The following is a 23756-nucleotide window of genomic DNA, read 5'->3' as shown; positions in this document are numbered from 1 at the left end:
TTTTTTCTATCCAAACGCCTTCCGAGATTTTATTCGGCTTCTTTTATTATGCTTATCCCGAAGGTAGATGTGCCTTTGGGGTTTGATAAATTTAGGCCAATAAACCTTTGTTCAGTCTTCTATAAAATTTGTTCGAAAATTATTGTGAATCGTATGACAGGTCTTCTTCCCAAAATGATTTCTCTAGAGCAAGGAGCGTTTATACCTGGGTGGAGTATTTTTGAGAATATCAGTCTTACCCAGGAAATGGTTCACTCATTGAAGAGGACGACACACGGTGGTAATATAATGATTAAAGTTGATATGGCTAAAGCATATGATCGGGTGGAGTGGAACTTTTTGATTGAGGTATTGAGGTGTTTTGGCTTTCCTTCTTCTTTCTGTGAACTTATTCGTGCTTGTATTTCGAATGTGTGGTATTCTGTGATGCTTAATGGAACGACGAAAGGTTTCTTTCAAGGGAGGCGGGGTTTGCGCCAAGGGGATCCCCTTTCGCCTTATCTCTTTATTATCCTTCAAGAAGTGCTTTCTAGACTTTTGAAACAAAGCTTTGTTGAAAAAAAGATTTGAAAATTTTCCCAATCAAGAGGGACTCCTCATATTTCTCACCTTATGTATGCTGATGATATTATTATTTTTCTGAATGGAGGAAAGAAATCGGTGAAGGAACTGTTGTTGGTTTTTGAAAAGTATGAAAATTGGTCAGGTCAGCAACTTAGTAAAGAAAAGACGGCCGTATTTTTTTCTCCAAAAATTTCGTTAGTAAGAAAGAGAGCTCTTAAAAGGCTGACAGGGTTCTCCGAAGGCTTCTTTCCTTTTAAATATCTTGGGGTTCCGATTGTATTGGGGCGTCTTAAGCATGAGCATCTAGAGGAGATGATTAACAAAGTCTGGAACAAAATCAGTGGTTGGAAAATGAAATTATTATCAGCAGGTGGCCGTTTAATTTTACTTCGCCATGTGCTGTCTAGTATGGCTTTACATATATTTGCAGTATTGCAGGTTCCCCAGTCTATTATTAAAGAACTAAACCGAATGTTGAGCACATTTTTTTGGGGAGAGATTAATGGTAAAAGGAAAAAAAAGTGGGTGGCATGGGAGAGTATTTGTAAGCCAATAGAGGAGGGTGGTCTTGGTTTGCGGAATTTGGGAGATATACAAAAAGCTTTGCACATGAGGTTTGCATGGAATCTTTTGAAAGGAGAATCCCTGTGGGCTAGTTTCTTTAAAGGAAAATATGTGGGATCTTCGATTTGGTGTCTTATTGATATGAGAAAAGGAACGAGGTTTTGGAAAATGATTGTCAAAAGTATTCCGAGTGTTCTTAATAATGCTAAGTGGAGAGTTAGAGATGGTAATATTTTATTTTGGTATGACAAATGGAGAGATGGGGTCCTCTAATTGATGAGTTCCAGATAGTGGGTAATCCGATGTTGAAATTTAAAGAGTGTAAGTTGTCCAATAGTTGGGATGTGGAGTTTTTGAGTACGTTGGTTGGTCAGGATAATGTGGAGGATATTGTTGAGGCTTTGGCTAGGTGTAAGGGAGGCTCTGATGTCTTGATCTGGATGAAGAATGACAGTGGGAATTTTTCTACTAAATCTGCTTGGGATTACATTAGAGTACAAGGATCTAGTATGGAGTGGCATCCTTGGGTGTGGCATAAGTTACTTCCACTTAAAATTCGGTTTTAATGTGGAAAGTGTGGAACATGGCCTTAAGCGTAGATGATCGTCTTCGGCGCATTGGGATCCAGATAATTTCTCGTTGTGATTGTTGTGATGAAGTTAATTATGAAGATCAAAACCATGTGTTACTTACAGGTGAGTTTGCATCGGCAATATGGCATTTTTATGGATCTATTTTTGGTATTCCTATTGGTCTTACTTGGAGGGAGACGATGCAAATTTGGTTTCGATGAGCATCTTCTAATTCTCAGCTGGGAATAATAGTGGGGCTTCTACCTTCTATTATTATTTGGCATCTTTGGTGTAGACGATGTACTGCACGTATGGAGGGAAGGCTTCAGTCTATTTTTTCGGTTCGGCTTTCTATTAGTAGATGGATGGGATTAGTAGTTCGAGATATGAAAAAGGTTAGCAAATGTTCTACACATGAATCTCAGGTGTTACCATCATTGAATATTCCAGCATTGGTTCCTGATAGGAAGTATTTAAAGATAGTGGCTTGGCAAAAGCCAGCTCAAGAGTGGTTTAAATTGAATACAGATGGGAGTAGTCTTGGTAATCCAGGTTCTTCAGGGGTGGGCGGTATCATTAGGAACGATCGAGGTCTTATGGTTTATGCTTTTAATTCTTATATTGGAGTCGGAACCAGCAATAGAGCGAAGTTGTTAGCTGTTCTTCAGGGACTCAAAGCCTGTAAGGAACTGGGGATTAATTTTGTGGAAATTGAATTAGATTCTCAAGTGGTGATTTCGTGGTGGAATAGGAGAAGGTGTGGTGTGTGGTACTTGGAAGATTGTTGGGAAGATACGTTGGCTCTTATGGATTCTATGGTGTGCGTAGTTCGTCATGTTTATAGAGAAGGAAATAAAGCTGCGGATTGGTTGGCCTAGAGTGGTGCGTCGGGTCTTAATTCTGAGTGGAGATTTTTTAGGGAGGTGCCTAGGGTGCTTCGTGGTTTAATCCGTTTGGATACCCTGGGTTTACCTTCATTGCGTTGCTGTTAGCGTCATGTTCATGCGGTATTTTAGGTTGGTTTGGTAAGTGTTTATGTCGTTATATTTTTTGGGTTAACATTGTTGGTTTTTGGTGGTTTTTTTTACAGGATTGGTTTTTGCTTGGTTGTCCTTTTTAGTAAGTCTTTAATTTGATGTTTTTTTGGTAATTTTGACACCTGGGAGCGGAATTTTTTGTAATACTAGGTGTCGGTCTATAACCAGGGTATTCCTCCGCCAAAAGTGAGGGCTATTAATAAAATTTGGAAAGGGGTCACTCATGGACAGGTGATCTCGGCTCTTCTATAAAAAAAAATATATGAAATAATAGCTAATATGATTGCAAATAGGCTGAAGAATATTTTACAACAAATTATTTCTTCTAGTCAAAGTGTCTTTGTTGTAGGGAGGCTTATCACAGATAATATTATTCTTGCTTTTAAGGATTTGTCCATTATGTAAGAAGAAGGAAGAGGGGCAGATGTGGGGTTATATCTTTTAAGTTGGATATGAATAAAGTTTACGATAGGGTGGAGTGGAAGTTTCTTGAAAAAATGTTGACTAAGTTGGGTTTTGATAAAAAAAAGAAAAAAGAAAGGGTAGCACTGATTTTTTCATGTATCTCTTTGGTGTCATACAAGATTTTAATTAATGGTGTACTTACATCATCGTTCGTTTGTCTCCTCATGGGATTGAGACAAGATGATCCGTTGTCACCCTAGTTGTTTGTTATGTGTGCTGAAGGTTTATCTTCTCTTATTCAAGATTTTGAAAATAGGAGGATGATTAAGAGGGTAAAAGTGTGTAATGGGGCGCCAATAATTAGTCACTTGTCTTTTGCTAATGATAGTTTGTTGTTTTGTCAAGCTACTGTTGTTGAAAATTATGCACTCAAGAATCTGTTATAGATTTATGAAACAACTTTTGGACAACAATTAAATCTGAAAAATTCAGATGTTGGTGTAGATGAAGTTTAGGCTATCAAGGATATTTGGAATCTACACTTCATTCAAGCACATGATTGTTATTTGGGATTGCCATCTTTTAGTTGGACATCCTAAATCTATAACTTTTCAAGATTTGAAGTCTCGTGTTTGAAATAAATTACAAGGTTGGAAAGAAAAACTCATATCACAAGCTGGTCGAGAAATATTAATTAAAGTTGTAGCCCAAGCTCTTCCTGCATTCACTATGATTTGCTTCCAGTTACCTAAGTTTCTTTTTATAAAGATTTAGAGAGCATGTTTGCTAGATTTTGGTGGGGACAATGTGGATCTAAATGCAAAATGCATTGGATTAGTTGCCCTAAGATGTGTTGTGACACGCCCCAAGTTCCATTTGTGATTTGACGGAGCTTGAAGTATCGGGACATGCAAAACATGGTTACTGCTCCCATTCATGATAGATAAAGTTGCAATGCACCTAGCATGCATCTAACAATATGCAATATTCGCAACAAATAATTTTTTTTTTGAGCAATACTATTTACTAGATATAACATATCCCAAAATAATATATGCATACTTCATAATCACAAGATAACAGACATCCAAAAGTTACAATACCTGTCCAAAAGGTCTGTAACAACATGAGTACTGGAGACAACGATCCTTAAGTACATCAATAAAAGCATAACTACTAACCTAGTTTGCTAAGCCACTCGCGCAACTTGGCTAAAATAGTCATGATCCTATCTAAAAACTAAAGGACTTAAGTGATATGCTCCTCCTTGTTGTGTCGAGGCCAAACCGGCCTCATATAGGTGATCCTCTATTGGCTATCCATGTTTTGACGCATGATCTACCATTCTGGGGGGACTGGTAGTTGGGACAACCAAGCTTAGCAAGTTAACAACTAACTTAAACTAGCAGTATACAGATGCATGCATGACAGTAAAAATATATAAAAATTGACGTGAACATGAATGAGAGTGACATTACTTGAAAAATAGTGACATTTGTTGACATAACTTGAAAACTGACATGGGCTAAACTGACATGAATTGAAAACTAAAGTAAACTGAAAACTGAAAACTGAACATGAATTGAACTGGTATGAACTAAACATGAACTTAGAATCTTGTTCAACAATAAATTGGTTAATTAAATATTATATATAGATGCTACACAAGTCTCCTTAAGCTGTGTCCCTGTCGATACAGCATCACATGACAGGTATCTGCACATGTTGTGAGTACATAATGTATGCATCACATCACAAGTATCTACCCCTGCTATAAGTACGTAATAATTGCAATTAAACTACGGTTGGCACCATTGACATTGGTGTCTAATTTTGCTCTGGAGACCAATTACATAGGTTCCATTTGAAGCTTGCTGACAATACTTTGTCAACCCAAAAAATATCACACCAATTTCAATGCTACAGCGTGAACAATGGAGTTCCACTAGAATAATGTCATATCATAGCACTTGGGATCGTGATAAACATAAAAGACTCTATTGTCTTGAAAATAATGTTTTTTATGACATACTCTATGTATGTGACATGACGTGAAATGAAATAAATGATTTTATGGCAGATGACATAGCATAACATGACATAACATGTACGTGTGACTAATGGCATGGCATATAACAAATAAACATGATATGGCATTACATGACTTGTAACAGATAAGTATATACTAGAAATAAACCATGGCATGACATAACATAACATTTATAATAAGCATAATAAACATGAATGATGGTTTGTTTCCACCACACATATATAAATATCCTTAAAGTAAGTTAGAGGCTAACTTATAGTAATTACGCATGATGTATAAAATAGCGAAAATGAGTTTTTCTAAGGGTTAGAATATCTCACTAAACACTAAGAAATGTAGAACTTACTAACTTATAAAAAATTTCCATTTTACCCCTCTACTTGTGGGAAATGACAATTTTGCCCCTAAACCATAAATATCGAAATTTACATGAGAAATTGAAATTTTGTGCTAATTCCAAATATGTAATCAATAAAATTTAAAACAAAATATAACTACACAAAACATGTCTTGGACGAAACATACTAAAGGTTGTCTCTTGATTTTTGTTGCAATTCATCTAGACTTCAACTACCATGCACAAACCGATTTATGATAAATTTTAAAATCACATCCTTTAGTTTAAAATAATTCTAAGACCACACAATAGACACTTTGCAAAAATCATAAATTCCTCATGCCAAGAAAAGTGTCAAAACACCAAATCTTAGACAAATAGAACAACTCCTTAATGCACTTGATCTAACACTTTTCTAATAAACTCCAAGGACTCCATATTTCCATAAACTAACTCTTACCATATTTTTAAATCTGATCTAAGTGATAAACATGCTTGAACATCAACCAAAAACATAAAAATCAACATTAAACCACTCAGCATGTTCATAAGGTCCAAACCGAGTATCATGTGTTCTTGACTTAGAACAAACACCTTAAATCCGAAATATCAATCATGTAAACCTTAAAGAACAAAAACATATTTTTCATAATCAAGTCCTAAACATGATTCTAGCATTAAATCTAAAAATGATATGGCAAAAGGATCATAAAAACCTCAAGCAACTCGTAAGCTTCAATATTTAGCCATAACTGAACATTTTCATGCAAAATATGCTTCCAATAATTATTCAAACCAACTATATTAAAATAAAACTCTTAACATATAGATGAAAGTCTTATGAACATCATATAAGAATTTCATAGCCATTGGACTAGGTTTTAAGAACCAAAAGTCATCAAAACTTCAAAACAGAAATTGTTTTGTATATTCCAGTTTCAACTCCAAAGTAAATATGCATAACTCTGTAATAAAAATGATAACATGCTTTGGATAAACTCATAAAATTTATAAAAACGTGTTAGAATTTCATCATATCAATATCAATTCCTAATTTAAAAAAAAAAAGGTTCATCAAAACACCAAGATCTCACAACATCATCCAAATTGTCGCCCTGTATGAGCTCTATATGTTCAAACTCATTTTCACCTATCAATAGTCCACTAAAAACCACAAAAGATACATAAATGAAAACTATACTCAAAGAGGATCAATTCATATGATGTTAGTTTCGTGAGAATATACTTACAAAGGCTTCGAAAAATTCAAGCAAGATTGACCAGAAACTTCCACCGAGTTCTCTCCAAGAAAGTGAAAGGAAAGTGTCAAAAGCATGAAGGGACTGGCATGGATGACTTATAGAGGATGATGGGAGATGTGAGGATGACCAATTGTTGGGGGTTTTGTTAGCAAGACTAGGGGCAAAACAATGGGCAGCAACCCATGGTATTCCGTGACATGGTGGTTTTGGGTGGTTGTTTGGCTTCCCATCACTCACTTTTTAAATTGACAACGGTAGCCATAGTAAACCTATGGTGGTGGGGGAAAACTTCCTCATCCATATTCGTCTTGATGTCACTTTTCGGTGGGACCTAATGGGCCTAAACCTATTGAGCCTCACTTTAAGGTTTAAAGAGGGTTTGGTTTGGGGTTTCAGTTTCTATTAGGACCAAATCTAAATTTTTTTGGTCCAATGAAATTACCAAGATATAAAATAATAAATAAGAGTCTAAGAGCATGAATTTTTGTGGTTAATAGCATGTAAAAGTGATTTAATCAAGTGATTAATCACTATGTTAAAACTGGTCAAAAATAGCAAAAATAGGATTTGGGAAACCATTTAGGATTTTGGCTTCCACCAAGGTTTTGGGGTTTCAATTGGATCCCAATAGTTTAGGGTTTCACTGGGGTTGAAATCCTTTTTTCTTTGACACAAAGTGTTTGGTTGGATGGAATAATGTTTGGCTTAGGTAGCATGATCCAATGCTTGATTTCCTTCCTATCCTCACATTTCCATCTCATAGATCCTCTTAGTGCCAAGTGTCCTATACTATTCATCTAGTGTGGCTTAGATCTTGATAAGTGTCCAAATAAAACTTCTCTAGACTGATTTAGACAATCCACACAACAATTTAAAAATTAGCTAAGTTGGGTGCCACACGACGCTATCATGGATGTTACTATTCACTCCGAAAAAGGCAAAAATAAATATAGCACTATAAAGTCCTAAATAATCATACAAACCTAGTGGTGCATTTCATTTCCAAATTTCGACTCCTAAGTGCTCCAAATAAATGAAAAAGCATTTACAAGCACTTTTCATCCGAAAAATGAAAATCATATTATTGTATTGTAAAATCTTAAGTATTCATCTAAGACTAATGGCGCAAACCATTTATCAATCTCATACTCCTAAATACCTCAAATAAATAAAACGTTTCTGACACCATGGAGGGTAAGAAATTGACTAAGTTGACAGACTAAGACCTAAGCGATTGCTCAATTCGTGAAATATTTTCTAGAGTTTTCACGACGTTCCTAAAGTCTAAAGTAATTCATCTACTGAATGTTTGGCGGGATGTTACATGCATGCCTCTAAAATGCATGGAGGGTTGAGATTTCGTGATTTGGATTTGTTTAGTCTTTTATTTCTTGCTAAACAAGGGCGTAGATTGTTGACTAACTCTGATTCATTATTGTATAAGGTTTTTAAGGCCAGGTATTTCTCTCATACTTCTTTTTTACAATCAACTATTGGGAGTAACCCTTTCCTATGTGTAGAGGAGTATTTGTTCAACAAAGGATATTCTCATTAAGGGATATCTTTGGCGAATTGGGAATGGAGATTGTGAAGGGAGAAAATCCCTTATACTGGGTCAAAGGATGGGCCCAGATCGCAACCCAGATATGTGGTCTAGGTCGGATTGAGCCAGAGGCAAGGCCCACCCATATCACATGGACTGAGTCAAACAAACAACCTAGATCAAGGCTCGGCCAGGAGAGAGACCCAGGTCCTGCCAAGCTGACAGGATAGAGGATGAAGGCAAGGCTCGGGAAGGAAGGAACATGGCATACATCACCAGATGGAAGGGACTCAGGATAGAAGGAATGCCACATTTAATGTGGCCTCGGGCAGAAACCATGTTGCATTTAATCCGGCCCAGGGCAGAAAGTGTGCCACATTCAATGCGACCCAGAGCAGAAGGCATGCCGCATTCAATGCGACCCAAGGCCCAAGCAATTCACAGCAAGCCTGGGCCCTTCACGGCTTGGCAAGGTGATGATACAGGAGCATCTCGGTGAATTAACAACAAAAGCATAGTATTCCCTGCTATGCATCACCCCGCTATGGTGGAGACTTGGTCGATAACTATAAATAGGACACTACCAGTAGCAGACAAGGTAATCATCTTTAATTAGTCAATATATCGCTATCAACTTATGCTATCATCTTCATTACTGTTTTATCATCTTCTTAACCATATTGACCTAAGCATCGGAGGATCAACGGACCTCGAGGTCCTCTTCCCCCCAAGTAGTAGTTACTGTGTAGGTGATTGCTTGTATACCGGGGGTGTGAAGTTGCCCAGGCCCGCGAAACACGACATCAATAGTGGCGTTGTCTGTGGGATCTCTATTGTGCCATAACTAGTCTGTCCTTCGTATGCTGACAACAACATACTCTCAGCATTCGCAGCGTGAAATGATACAGTCCGAAGCGATGGAAGCAATATTTAATCAGCAAAATGAAGCAATACAGAAACTCATGACAGACATGGAGACCCTCCGACAAGAGAACATTGCCTTACGAAGGAATGGCGAAGAAACTGAGGTAGACCAACAGAGTCATCACTATGGGCACCATCCTCAGCCTAATGCAACCACTGCAGAATGAAGATCGACACAAAATCAATCTGCAAATCTAGATAGAAGTAGCAAAGCAGATAGGTCAACCTTCCACGGTGAACCAGCTACTCATCAACTCTTAACTACCGTACAATATAGGGATTTTGGCGGCACCTATACCTCCAAAGTTTAAAGTTCCTCATATGGAAGCATATGATGGGTCAAAGAACCCGTTTGAACACCTGGAAACCATCAAGGCCCATATGACTCTCCATGGCTTCCCTAGTGAGATAGCTTGTAGAGCCTTCCCCCTCACTCTGAAGGGGCAGTACGAGTATGGTTTGGTTCTTTGTGACCTAGAACCATAGATAGTTTCAACAAATTGGTGCGTCTGTTCTTAATGTAGTTCATGGCCAGCCGAACGAGGAGAAGGCCAACGGCTTATCTGTTGACTATGAAGCAGAGGGATGATGAGAGCCGTAAGTCATACATTTCCCAGTTCAACAAAGAACGCATGACGATGGATGACCAAGATGAAAATATCACTTTGGCCGCACTGTTAGGAGGGGTCTAGCCTCGTAACCCCTTTATGACAGAGATTACCTGAAAGACCCATCAACCCTGAGGGAATTCATGGACCGAGCAGACGGTTGCATAAATGGAGAGGATACACTTCAAGCATTAATTGCCCCTATAAAGAGTGACTTGGAAAGGGCAGATAGGAAAACAACAGACCGGCATCAGGGGTTGAACCAAGGGGCTCACATGAAAAGGATTTACGAAACCAAGGGCAAAGGGAAATTCAGCCCTCGTATACACTCTAATTTAACGGTACAAACTGAGGAGGACCTGAGTCAACATGAAGAGCAAAGAAAAAGTTTGTCGCGCCCCAAATATTGTTCCTTCCATAGGAGCAATGGACAAAACACGCAAGATTGTTATACGAAGTGGAGAAGATTTGATGGCCCAGAGATTCGTGCCAACCAATATAAAAACGAGAGGGATGAGCCACGACGGGACTATTGTCCCTACTCTTGGAGAAACCAGGACTAAAGCCCCATTCGAAGATACGAAGACTGAAGCCCCATTCAGAGGAATTGATGTCCAATTCACAAGAGTTACTGCGCAAAGACCAGAATCCTACTCAGAGGAATAAAAGAAGCCCCAACAGAAGAGAACCGGGAACCCCCATGAATAGAACCCGCGTTAGGGAAACCTGAGAAGAGAAGAACCCCCCATAGGTGAAATTAGCACCATAGCTGGAGGATATGCTGAGGGAACAACTTCCTCAGCACAAAAGGCCCATGCAAGGAGCGCCAGGTACGAAGAAGTATTCTCTGCCCAACAAGCATCCCGTAACAACAGAGATTCTTTTGGAGAATATCTAGTGACGTTCAACGAAAATGATGGAGAGGGTTTGTCGCGCCCTCATGACAATGCACTAGTAGTAATGATGCAAATTGCTAAGTACCGGACCAAAAGAGTATTAATCAACAATGTCAGTTCCGCCGACATCCTCTTTTGGGAAGCATTCATTAAGATGGGGCCCGATAGGTTGCGGCCAGTACCTATGCCCTTCAAAGGCTTCACAGGGGACACCATCCAACCAATCGGGGTAATCGCTCTGTCTACATTGGTAGGAACCACTCCCAAAACAATATCTCTCATGATAGGCTTCTTGGCAGTGAAGGCCCCTTTACAATGTGATACTCGGACACCCATCCTTGAACCAAATGAAGGCTGTGACTTCCACATATCACCGGAAGGTAAAATTCTTGACCCCGTTGAGAGTAGGAGAGATGTGCGGCGAATAGCAGACCGCGAGAGATTGCTACACCTGAGAGATGAAGTCGAAAGTAATAACTATACAAACTCTTGAGCAAGGCCGCATGGAAGTGGCCACACCTCCACTTTAGGCTCAGACTGAACTAGACCAAGAAGTAGAGGCATTGAGGCAGGCGGAACTTGATGGGGCGGCCATGCCTCCACCCCCGGCTGTAACTGAACTAGATAGAGAAGTTAGGGACGAAGAGGCACTAAGGCAGGGAGAACCCAACGAGCCACGACTTTTTATACCAATGGATCCTGAAAAACTAGAGCGGACTGTGCGAATGGGATCTTAGATGCCCGCCGAGCTAAGCCAGTCTATGAAGCAATTACTTGTGGAACATCGTGATGTCTTCGCCTCATGCCATGAAGAAATGCCAGGTATCGATGGATCGGTAATAGAACCCCATCTCGGTATAAAACTAGAGGCCAAAAGAGTCAAGCAAAAGTACCGCAGTTTCAATGCGAAGAAATATACGGCCATTATTGAAGAAGTGGAACGCCTTCTAACTGTGGGGTTCATTTGGGAAGTTCACTATCTCGAATACCTCTACAACATTGTACTGGTCAAGAAGACAAGTGGGAAATGGAGAATGTGTGTCGACTTCACTGACTTGAACAAAGCCTGTCCTAAAGATAGTTTTCCCCTTCCAAGGATAGATATGATTGTGGACTCGATGGCCGAGCACACCTTGCTCAACTTCACGGATGCATACTCTAGCTACAATCAGATCAGGATGAGCCTCGATGATGAGGAAAAAATGGCATTTATCATCGATAGAGGACTTTATTTTCGTTCGGCCTAAAAAATGTAGGAGCGACATACCAGCGTCTGGTCAACCGAATGTTCAAAAACTAGATCAAGAGAAACATGGAAGTCTATGTAGACGATCTTTTGGTTAAGAGCAAGGAGTTTGAGCAGCATCTTGATGGCCTCTGGGAAGCTTTCGCAGTACTGAGAAAATTCAAGATGAAGCTCAACCCGCAAAAATGTGCTTTTAAAGTCGAGTCAGAAAAATTCTTGGGTTTCATGGTTTCCGAGTGAGGGATTGAAGCTAATCCCGGAAAAATTAAGGCAATCGTGGACATGCCTCCATCCCGAACTATCAACGAAGTCTAGAAACTAACAAGGAGGATAGTCACCCTGGGCCGTTTCATTGCAAAAGCATTCACATTAGTGATCACTGCCAGACGGTTAAGACCCTACTTTCAAGCTCACCCAATAAAAGTCCAAACTGATATACCCTTAAGAAAAATATTGTAGAAACTAGATACTTCTGGTCGAATGACTAACTGGGCGATCGAGCTAAGTGAGCTTGAGATCGAGTATCTTCCACACACCGCAATAATGGGGCAAGTGTTAGCAGATTTGTAGTCGAGTTCTTAAATTTTTCAGAGGAAATGGTCCTTATGCCTCAAGGCAAGCTATGGCAAGCCTACGTCGATGGCTCATCCTGCCGGTCTGGGGGAGGAGTAGGAGTCCATATAATAACAGATTCAGGAGAAAAACTTGATTACGCACTCAAGCTTGGATTCAAAGTCACCAATAATGAAGCCGAGTATGAAGCACTCTTGTTAGGTCTAACAATTGCTAGATCTTTGGGCACAACTAAAATTTAGGTAAAAGCTGATTCTCAGATAATGGTGGGGCAGGTAACCGGACAAATCCTTACGAAAGGAGAAACTCTGAAAAAATATCTCCAACGAGTAGGAGATGAGTGGGATCTCTTCTAGTACTCTACCTTCCATTAGATTCTGAGAGGAGAGAACCAAGAAGCAGACCGGCGAGCCAAAGCTGCCTTAGGGCATGAAAACTTCCCACTCTCGGATCACGTTGTAATTTGAACTATTGATGTGGTAGTAGTAGGAATTAGGGTGTCAACTATCGAAGTCCTACAACCCCCAGAATAGGCCACAGACACTTTAAAATTTCTTCAAGAGGGAATCCTTCCGAATGACCGGGAAGAGGCCCAGAAAATTAGGAATCGAGAGGCTAGGTTCACTTTGGTAGAGAGACTTCTATACAAAAGAGGCTACGCCAAGCCTTTATTAAGATGTATCTCCTCCGAACAAGATCAATACGTGCTAGCAGAAATACATGAAAGAGTTTGTGGGAATCATGCGAGTGGAAGGGCATTAGCAGCGTGAACTACTCCAGCAGGATACTATTGGCCTAACACTCACAGGGATGCCGACGAATTCGTCTGAAAGTATCTCAAATGCCAAGAGAACGCCCCTATTCCTCATTCCCCCCCCCCCCCACCTAAACAAAAAAAACTCACTTCTGTCACCGCCCCATGGCCCTTTGCGCAATGGGGATTGAATCTCATCGGTCCCTCCCTGCAAGCAAAGGAGGAATGAAGTTTGTCGTGGTGGCAGTAGACTATTTCATGAAATGGGTGGAAGAGGAGGCTCTAGCAATGATTACGGCTCGGGCAATAACAAATTTCCTCTGGAAATCTATAGTTTGCCGCTTCGGAATCCCTCAAAGCTTAATTTTAGACAATGGGAGACAGTTCATCTATTCTTATTATCAAGAGTGGTGCTCGGAGCTCAGAATCAAGACTAAGTACTCTTCACCAGGACATCCCCAAAGCCAACAGGAAAGTAGAAGCGACCAACAAAACATTACTTAACATTCTGAAGATGAAACTAGGAGGCCAAAAAAGGGAATGGGCTGAAGAACTTCTGAGTACATTGTGGGCATACCGAACGTCCGTAAGAACCCCAACAGGGGAAACTCCTTTCTCCCTCGTCTATGGAACAGAAGCCATGATCCTGGTTGAAGTGGCAATACCTACAAATCGTAACGACGAACGATTGAGAGAGAACTTGGACTTTTTGGAAGAAAGGAGGGAGGAAGCTGTAAGCCGAGCGGCAGCCAACAAGTGGAGAGTTGAGAAGTATTTTAACAAACGAGTTCAGCCCCGTAATTTCAAAGTGGGGGACATGGTTTTGAAACAAACAGGGGTTACTACTCAGGATGAAGGCAATCAGAAGACCTGGTTCGTACCGACTTAAAGACCACAAAGGATACGAGTTGCCGCACCCCTTGAACGTTGAGCACCTAAGGAAATATTTTGTATGAAAAATCCAAGCCAGGCTCGAACAATGTAAGATTATGATTAATTGAAATTTTATGGACTAATTTTGAGTGTTGTATTATTGTTTCTCCTGTAAACAATCTCAATCAGATAAGCTCGACCTCTAGATCGGCCACGAAGTATAAAGCACAGGAACCGAGCCACGAGCTCTGACCTACTAACATCTATTCTCAATGCATTCTAAATGACTTGCCGAGCTTCATGCAATATGTGAAATGCGTTGGTGAGGGAGCAGGGTCCTCAAGCTCTACCAACCTATAAGTGTAAATCCATGAAGTATAAAGCACAGGAACCGAGCCATGAGCTCTGACCTGCTAGTAGCTATTCTCAACGCATTCTAAATGACTTGCCGAGTTTCGTGCAATATGTAAAATGCATTGGTGAGGGAGCAGGGTGTAACCCCCGCTCCTTTCTTCTTACGTAAGCTTCTCTCTTTCTTACGTAAGGCTCCTCCTTTCTGACGTAAGCAAATTTCGATGACGGAATTACGCAACAGTCTGCCATTCTTTTGGGCGACTGCGAGCATCTTCATGTGTGCCGAACCATGACAACGTGCCTCTTGAGATATTAAGTGACTTCTAAAGTATGCCCAGTGTTTAAAATATACTGGAAATATTTGTATGAGGTATTTCCAGTATCGTTGAGTTAAACTTTTTTTTTAAATGAGACAATTATAATATATTGGAGACAATTATAATATTTTGAAGAGCTCCAATATATTATAATTGTCGGAGATCATTTTAATATTAATTATTAAAATGATTCCAGTTATTTAAAATATTATGGGATTTAAATTATGTTGAAAGCTTTAATTAATTTAATGGTTTTATTCTCTTAAATATATTAAATAAGACTTCATCATTTTATTAAAGATGAAGAAATATTATTTTATAAACTAAAGTTAGTTTAAAATAATATTTACCTTAATTCCTCTGAGTGCTTTTAATTAAGTTAACGTTTACACATTTTCAAATTAGTATTTTAATATCTCAACGTTAGATCGTTTTGAGGACCCCAAGACGAAAGGACTGGGTTAAATACCCAGACCCCCTCTCTCTTTCCCTCACTTTTCCCTAGCCCTTTCTCTCTCCTCCCTTTAGGCTTGCACAACTCGTAGTTTGTCCCTCTCTCCCGCCTGAATGCTTCTTCCTCCAGCCCGGCGCTGCCATGCGCCGCCAGCTCTCACCGCTGGCACTATTGGCCTCCCCTTCCTCCGGCGAGCTCCCCCATCCCGGTATCTCTCCCTCACGCTCTCTCTTCCTCTCTCTTGGAAGTGTAATGCTCGAATGGGCATGATGCCCATTCCGCCGCCATGCGCCACCCAATGGCGTCACCATCACTACCAACAGCCTCCCCTCTCACCGGAGAACCCCTCCCATGGAACCCAAGCCACGGGAAGTCCCCCTTCCCCCTCCGTCGCACGTATGCACGAAACCCATTTATGGGTTTCGCACGGCTTCAAGCTACCTATGCTGCTAGCACCGCCGTGCGTGACTCCCACGGCCACTAGGCACCACCATGGACCTCTCCTCCCCTTCCCCTTCCTCCTCCATGTGACTCAAGGCCAGTAGCCTCTCTCCACCGCACGGCTCCCTCTCCCTCACACGCAAGGCTTTGCACTCCTCCACCGCCGTGCACCGCCACCCACGGTAGATGACCACCACCTCCAGCCTCCTCAGGCCACCACCAAGCTATATCAACCACCCATGGCCCCAATCTGCCACCCATGCACGCACATTCTCTCTCACTCTCCCACGGCTTTTCCTCCATCGTGCGGCCGAATCTGCAGCCGTGAGCCACCGTGGCGCCACCTCGACGCCACCACGAGATCCACCGCTTTTCCCTTAGCCAAGCCCTAGGGTCAAACCACCACTTTACGTGGTGGGTAATCACTGCACGTGATGGACAGTCACTGCGTGTGAATGACCGCCACTGTACACGGCTAGATCCGCCGTGTTACGCTCCTTGCCACCATCACAAGGCCTTCACGAGCCCTTCCAAGACCACACTTAGCTATCCAAACGCCCAAACAGTCGACGTACGTGGGTTAGCTGCCACGTACGACCTCTCCGACGTCATCAGCTGTGACGATCAGCGAGCAAAGCACGGGTTATCCCGTTGATGGTATAACCCTCTATCTCGTTATTTATATTAGATATTGATTAGTTTATTAGGTTGTGGACTATACTGTTAGTATTTGTGGAGTTCGCTGTATTGAGATGCGCTGTGAAGTGTTGGGCATTCTGTGTTGTGAAGTGTGCGGTGAAGTATGATTGTGGAGTTTGTGCTGTAATTATGGCGTGGTTCTGTATTGTAATGTACTTGTGGGGCATGTGCTGCATTGGTGTCGTGGTATGTGGAGTGGGAATAGTACACGCTGAGTGTATTCTGTGTGTGGTGCAGTGTGAGATAAGGAGAGTATATGTAAAATATACCCTCCTGGCATATTGTGGAATGGGAAGAGCACACACAGAGTGTACTCTGTGTGTGGCATAAAGTGAGATAAGGAGAGTATATATGAAATATACTCTCCTGGCGTATTGTGGATTGGGAAAAGTACACGTAAAGTATATTCTGTATGGCGTGGTGTATGAATGGAGTACACATGAAGTGTACTCCATATGGTGGAGTAATGCACCATGTGGCGGATATGCCAGAATGGTGATGTGAAGTGATGTGTAAGAAAGGAGTACATGTGGAATGTACTCCATATGGTGGAGTAATGCACCATGTGGCGGATATGCCAAAATGGTGATGTGGAGTGATGTGTATGAAGGGAGTACATGTGGAATGTACTCCATATGGTGGAGTAGTGCACCATGTGGTAGATATGCCATAATAGTGATGTGGCGTGATGGGTATGAAGGGAGTACTTGTGGAATGTACTCAATATGGTGGATTGATGCACCATATGGCAAGTATGTCATAAGAGTGATGTGGCGTAGTGCATGTAAATGGAGTATGTGAAGGGAGTTGTACTCCATATGGTAGAGTGATGCACCATAAGGCGGGTATGCCATAGTAGTGATGTGGCATATGTGAAGGGAGTATACGTAGAGTGTACTACATGAGACAACGACACTCCGTGTGACGTGTCGCAGAGATAAGGATGGTTGTGCAGTTGATGGGCGTAGAACATGGTGAATAGTGGTGGGAATTGTGAAACAATGTCCCGAAGTAGTTATGGTGTAGCATGTAGTCTGAGGTGACAAGTGTCACTGTGATGGACTTATGGCTAGGAGTATGAGTGTAGTAGCAGAATAAGTATAAGAGTATGCAGCGGAAGCATGACTGGGCAACGTCACGAAGTGACGTGGTTCTTGACAGTCAAGCTTATGATGGGTGAAGAGTTATTGTAGAAATGGCGTAACGGGAACGTGACGAGATGTCACGATGTGACAGGAGTACGTGAGAAACCGTACTCGTGATGAGTAAGAAGTTGGCGTAGAAGTGACGTAACAGGATGTCAAGTGACGTGACAAGGTCACGGTGTAGCTTGAGAGTAGTCTCGAGCTATGTGACGTGACGCAAGGCGTAGTTGTGAACGGAGTCTATCGCGTTAAGTGTTGGGATGAACTGTAAGAAGGGACGGCTAGCTTGAAAAGTCATGCTGGCCAGGTTAAGAGAATGTTGGTATCGGAGTATGACCCTTGTCCCTCCGAGCAAGTGATCAACATGTTATATGTTGATCTTAGATGATAAAGGTGTAAGGTACATGTGTAATCTGGTTAGACACATGTGCCGGACGGATTCACCATATGTAATGAGTAATCTGTCCTAAGCATAGTTACACGATGCTTAAGCCTCAGAGTTGGCTTAGAGCCGTGTGGCTTGTATGGATGGGAATGAGGATTAGTATGGGCTAAGATGTATGGAGGTAGTGACGGGTGTATTGTCTAGGATTGGGATGCGTGACTTAGTTGGTCTGAGTCATGCATCAAGATGAGTTCAATAAGGAGAATAAGACAAATGTCTTAGTGTCTTAATCCTAAGGTGAATCATGGGTTCACTTTAGTGAATGAGCACTCGAGGCAAGACGTTGAGTTGGAAGATGCAGTGATCGTAATGGGTCTCCGAAGGTTTTAACGTAGTAAAAGGCACGTAAGTGCACGGGATAGAATGAGAGTGTTCTAAGCATAGTGTAGTTCTGTTTCTAGTTTAAGTTGCTTATACACTACATAGAGAATGACGTTAAGGTTATGTATGCATGTAGGTTGCCAGCTGACACGCACATGAATGGACTGCATGGTATGAAAGTAGCATGGAGTCCAGGTAAGTATTACGTTTATGCCCTTCTGGAGTTTTCTAGAAATTACAAAAAGAAAACGAAAAGCTCCCTCTTTAAGAAAATGCTCACGAAAGAAGATGCCATGCTTTCAAATGTATATGTACATACGGCCCCTCCGTTAAAGCCCCTTTTTACGCACTCAAAGTTATTAATTGTATGTATGTGAATGGATGACTATAAGATGTATCTATTGTATATATTTTCAAAGAAACAAACTGATGAAAATGCACGAAAGACGAGCTTGAGCCGACGACTTCGTGGATCCTACGGACCGATGCTGTTGTGAGCGCCGCGAGGTGATGCTCGCGGACGCCGCGAAGGCCGACATCCAAGGTGATGCTTGGGGATGCCGTGAAAGGTGAAGTTTGAGCCCGTGCTTTATGTTTTATGGACGGTGCGAACCGACACTTTTGTAAACGCCGCGAGGTGATGCTTGTGGACGTCATGAAAGAGGACGTTCGAGCCCATGCTCACGAAATGACGTTTTCTCATGAAAAATAAATATTTTCTCATGTTAAATGAAAGAAAGAACTGAATGAAAGCTCCAGTTCTTCAGAGCTGGCATGAACGAATGAATGAAAGCATGAAATGTATGAAGATACGTAACGGCCACGTGAATGAATGAAAGGGTACCAATGAATGGGCAGATTGCAATGCCGAGTAAGTAGTACTTGTAGTGCACCCAGTGCTGCCCCCTATGAAAAGAGATTCCCAACCTGTGGCCACGGGCGGAATCCAGGTCAAAGGGCAGCTAACCCTAACACACGGGGCGTAACAGTGTCTACCGGCCTATGAAAGTGAAAAGAAAGAATGTATGTATGTACGTATGTACGCATGCATGAATGCACTTTAAGAAATGAAGGCACTGCACTCTTGCAAAAATGAAGGCACTGACGGGTGAAACGTTTAACGAAAAGAAAGGAAAATCCCGTCCAGTGACGTTTTCAAATAAACGCACGTATGCACGCATGCATGTATGTATAGTATGTACGAATGATGAATGCATAAATGAAAACTTACGTTATTATATTTTAACTGTATGAAGTAATGCTTACGAGTCTTCGACTCATTTTAGTTTTTATGCATGTCCCTCCCCCCCTCCCACAGGGAAGGAAATGAAGTATGCTTCGGGACATACACGGCCCATGGGAAAGAGCACGGAAGTCTAGGCACGAGGTTCAAATGTAAGAGAGGCATTTTATTATTAAAATTGATGTTTTCAGCTGTAAATCTCTTTTATTGCAAAAGCACATTTTTATTTTATAAATATAGAGTCTTGCACACTGGGAAGAAGCAAAAAGTTTTAAATCGGACGGTAATTCCTGTCGTCCTTTCTCAAAATATTTTATAAAAAGACCCACCACAAGGACGGGCGTTACACAGGGCCTCGGGCTCTGCCAACTATAAGTGTCAATCCAATAAGTATAGAGCACAGGAACCGAGCCACGAGCTCTGACCTGGTAACCACTATTCTCAACGCAGTCTAAATGACTTGTCGAGCTTCGTGCAATATGTGAAATGCGTTAGCGAGGGAGTAGGGCTCTGCCAACCTATAAGTGCCAATCCATGAAGTATAAAGTACAGGAACTGAGCCACAAGCTCTGACCTGCTAACAGCTATTCTCAACGCAGTCTAAATGACTTCCTGAGCAAACTCAAGCTCGCGCTCCAGCCTCAAGACCTCGGAACGGGCACCATCTCTCTCATCAAAAAGGGGACCAGACTGGGCTCGTAGATCCTCAAAGTCTCTCTGTACAGACTCAAAACCGTCGACTATTAAGGACATCCTAGTTTGGAGTATGTCTATCTCCATGTCCTTCAATTGGAGTTCCTTATCCTTAACCTTGAGCTCCATGGCCATTGCCTTTAGCAACTTTCCCGTCTTCTTGGCTTCTTTCCGCTGGTCACAGATCTTCTGATGGCAGAGCACGTTGTCCCCTCTCAAGGACTCATTCTCCACCTCAAGAGCGCACAGGTCACCCATCAACTTCTCCCCTCGAAAGTTCAGCAGCTTGTTCAACGCCTTCTGAGTTCTAAAATCTTCTTCAAGGATCTCTTGCTCTTGGGAAACCAAATCAGCTAGCTAGTGGTGGCCTATGAAACCAATAGTAACAAAGTTCATTAGCAAAGTATGAAAGACCGAAACAACAATATAGGAAAGGTACTCACATTGGCAAAAAGAGGCCTGAACTTCTGGGCATATGCTTCAAAAGACTCTGCCCGGGCATCCTTATAACCTAGCCTGGGACCCTGCGAATTCCCAAGCCCAGAAGAGGTAGCTAGCTCGACACACACCAACGACAGAAAAGCTTCAGTATGCACGAAAGGTAGACTGGATTCCTCCTTGTGCAAATCGAGAGCCTCAATGAGCGGATCCTGTAGGAGGACAAACTGGGAACCTAGCAATCCCTCTGCTTGCGCCGAACTCCCGCCCTGAGTAGTTCTCGAGCAGGGGGCTGCAAGCAAGGGAAGAATTGTCCTCCGTCTCCACTATTACAATGTCTTCTTGCAGAGGAGAAGACTCAGCTTGAGGGGTGTGGCTTTCCTGAGGCAAATAAGTGGCTCGGCATAAGGTAAAACAATGAATGATTAGTAAAGAAAGAAAAGCAAAGAAGGAAGAATAGATACTTGAGCAACGCCGGCCAAAAAGGTAACTCTTGAGATCAATGGGGGAACTGGCTCGACCGCTTGTTCCAACACGAGAGAAAGAACTGGGACTTCCTGAGGAACGGGTTCTGTAGCCCCCTTGGAGCATGGCTCCACAGACCCGAGCCGTTAGGCAACCTCCTTGGAGCATGGCTCCGCAATCTCAGATGAAGTTCATCCCTTGCCCCCGGCGGGAGTAACTTCTGTCTCCAAAGGCAAAACGGGAGGAGAGGCAGAGACCGTTGGAAGGGGAATCAAAAGGCCACTAGAGGAAGCTGGACCAGAGAGCTCGGAGGGTGGAATAGGGAAGTTGGTGAAACACTCTTCAAAAGATGCCCCAACCTCAGCAAGTATTTCTTTGAAGTGAGCTGGTTGCCTGCACAAGGGGACTTCCTCCTCAAGGAGAGTCTCCTCGAAGGAAGGAAAAACACCCGTCGCTTGCCGGGACCCCGAAGCACCGGGTCTTCAAAGGCTGAAGCAAAAAGAAAGGCAACAACCGTTTCTGCTCCTTCTCCCCTTACGGGGACTGCAAGAAAAGGCTTAACGCCATCATCCTCTGCTTAAGTGAATTTAACAAAGTGAAGGAATTTAGAAGTCTTGAAGAATTACCTTCAGGGGGATTGTTTCTAGGAACGGCTCAGTGGGAACCCTCTGCGGTTCGTTGAGAATTGCCCACTAAAGAAACTCGGCGAGAACTACTCTTAGGAGCAGCTCAATGAAAGCCACTCCCTAAAGAGTCTTGGCCAGAACTGCCCACTGGGGCGACTTGCTAAGAGCCCTTTTTCTTCTTCTTAAGAGGGGCATCTGGCTTAATAGGGGGCAGTGAAGTGGCCGAGATCTCTCTAGCAAGAACCGAATGTGTGGGAACGAAAGTCCCTTCCCCTGTACGGGACCGCTTGGCGCAGTTACCTTCAGGAGGAGAAGTTGCACGATGCTTCTCTCTTGAAGGCGAGGATGGACCCAATAAGAAGTCCCGACCTAACACATGAGCGCGGTACGGGAGAACAAGATAGCGATGAATGTAATCGTCATTAAGTAGCGCGTCCGTTTCAGCTAGGTTGGGATGAGCCATAACCCAGGATATGACAGAGGCAATTCTAAATTCCTCTCTCTCCGATAGCATAATAGCAAGAGATTTACTGGTCGGAACCTTACCCCAAATGGATCGAACTGGAAACTCATTATATTCGTGCTCCCCCTCTGGGCATTCCCATCTAGAGCCCCTAATGAAAAAGAATTGCCGGTGCCATTCCTTTATCCAAGAATAATGCCTCTCCAAAATAGGGAAGCATCTTTCGGAAGAATAGTATTGGAAGCTGCAACAGTTGCCATCAAGCAGATTGATTCGGTACACACACAATTGGCCAGGAGCAAGCGCCAAGCATTAGGGTTAAGCTGTGCCAGAGCAAGTTGCAGCTTAACCCTGCTCGGACGCATCGGACGACAGAATGGCAGACACAGGCCAATGGAAAACTTGTGGGGATAAAGAGCCACCTTCGTCGACAAACCCTGCTCGTTAACCATTGTAGCACAAGGTTGAGGGAGTTCCAGAGCAGTCTTGGCATAAATGGGGAACTCTCTACAGAATGATCGAAGTTCGTTACTAGTCATTGTTGATGTCCACCCCTTCCCAGCGTAATAATTGAACCGAACCTCGTTCGTGCTTCGTTTAGTCATGGTAAGAGTAGACGGAAGAACCGAGGAAATTGTTAGGGCTTCAAAAAACCGAAAGGAAAAGAGCAAGATAGGGACAAAAGGAAAGAAAGAGGAGAAGGAACAAGGAAGAAGAAATAAATAGGGACGGAACAATTGTGTGTCAAAAACTGTGACACAGGATTCAAAGAGACGCCTCGGTTGTAGGAAAACGACGTGACGTTTACCTACTGCACACATATATAGAACGAACCAATCCTGAGCAATGTTGGCACATTAAAAGGTAGCTTTAATTAATGAGGCCGACGTTAATGATTATGGAGAGATCAGTTCGCGACGACAGTGAACAAGCGACGACAGTGTACTAAAATTTCGCGGGGTACTATGAATGGAGAAAATCCCTTATATTGGTTCAAAAGATGGGCCCAGATCACAACCCAGATATGTGGTCTAGGTCGGACTGGGCTAGAGGCAAGGCCCAACCTTATCCCATGGACTAAGTGAAACAAACAACCTGGATCATGGCTCAGGCAAGAGGGAGACTCGGGTCGGGCCAGGCTGACAAGACAGAGGATGAAGGCAAGGCTCGAGAAGGAAGGGACATGGCATACATCACCAGATGGAAGGGACCCAGGACAGAAGGCATGTCGCATTTAATGCGGCCCAGGGCAGAAACCTTGTCGCATTTAATGCAGCCTAGAGTAGAAGGTGTGCCGCATTCAATGCGGCCCAGAGCAGAAGGCGTGCCGTCACGTTCAATGCGGCTTAGAGCAGAAGGTATGCCGCATTCAATGCGATCCAAGGCCCAAGCAATGCACAACAAGCTTGGGCCATTCACAGCTCGACAAGGTGATGACACAGGA

The 23756-nt window shown here is 42.5% G+C and overlaps 1 protein-coding gene across 1 annotated transcript; it reads left to right on the top strand.

Moving 5' to 3' along the window:
- Positions 1-13708: 13708 nt before the first annotated feature.
- On the top strand, positions 13709-14224 carry LOC121245210. The gene has a single exon (XM_041143485.1). The coding sequence runs from the start codon at positions 13709-13711 to the stop codon at positions 14222-14224; it is 516 nt and encodes a 171-aa protein (XP_040999419.1).
- The last annotated feature ends 9532 nt before the right edge of the window (positions 14225-23756 follow it).

This window comes from Juglans microcarpa x Juglans regia, unplaced genomic scaffold, assembly GCF_004785595.1.
Source record: "Juglans microcarpa x Juglans regia isolate MS1-56 unplaced genomic scaffold, Jm3101_v1.0 JmScfU0001, whole genome shotgun sequence".
NCBI classification, from domain to species: Eukaryota; Viridiplantae; Streptophyta; class Magnoliopsida; order Fagales; family Juglandaceae; genus Juglans; species Juglans microcarpa x Juglans regia.
Note: the sequence above shows the minus strand (reverse complement) of the source record. Positions and strands in the feature narration are given on the sequence as shown.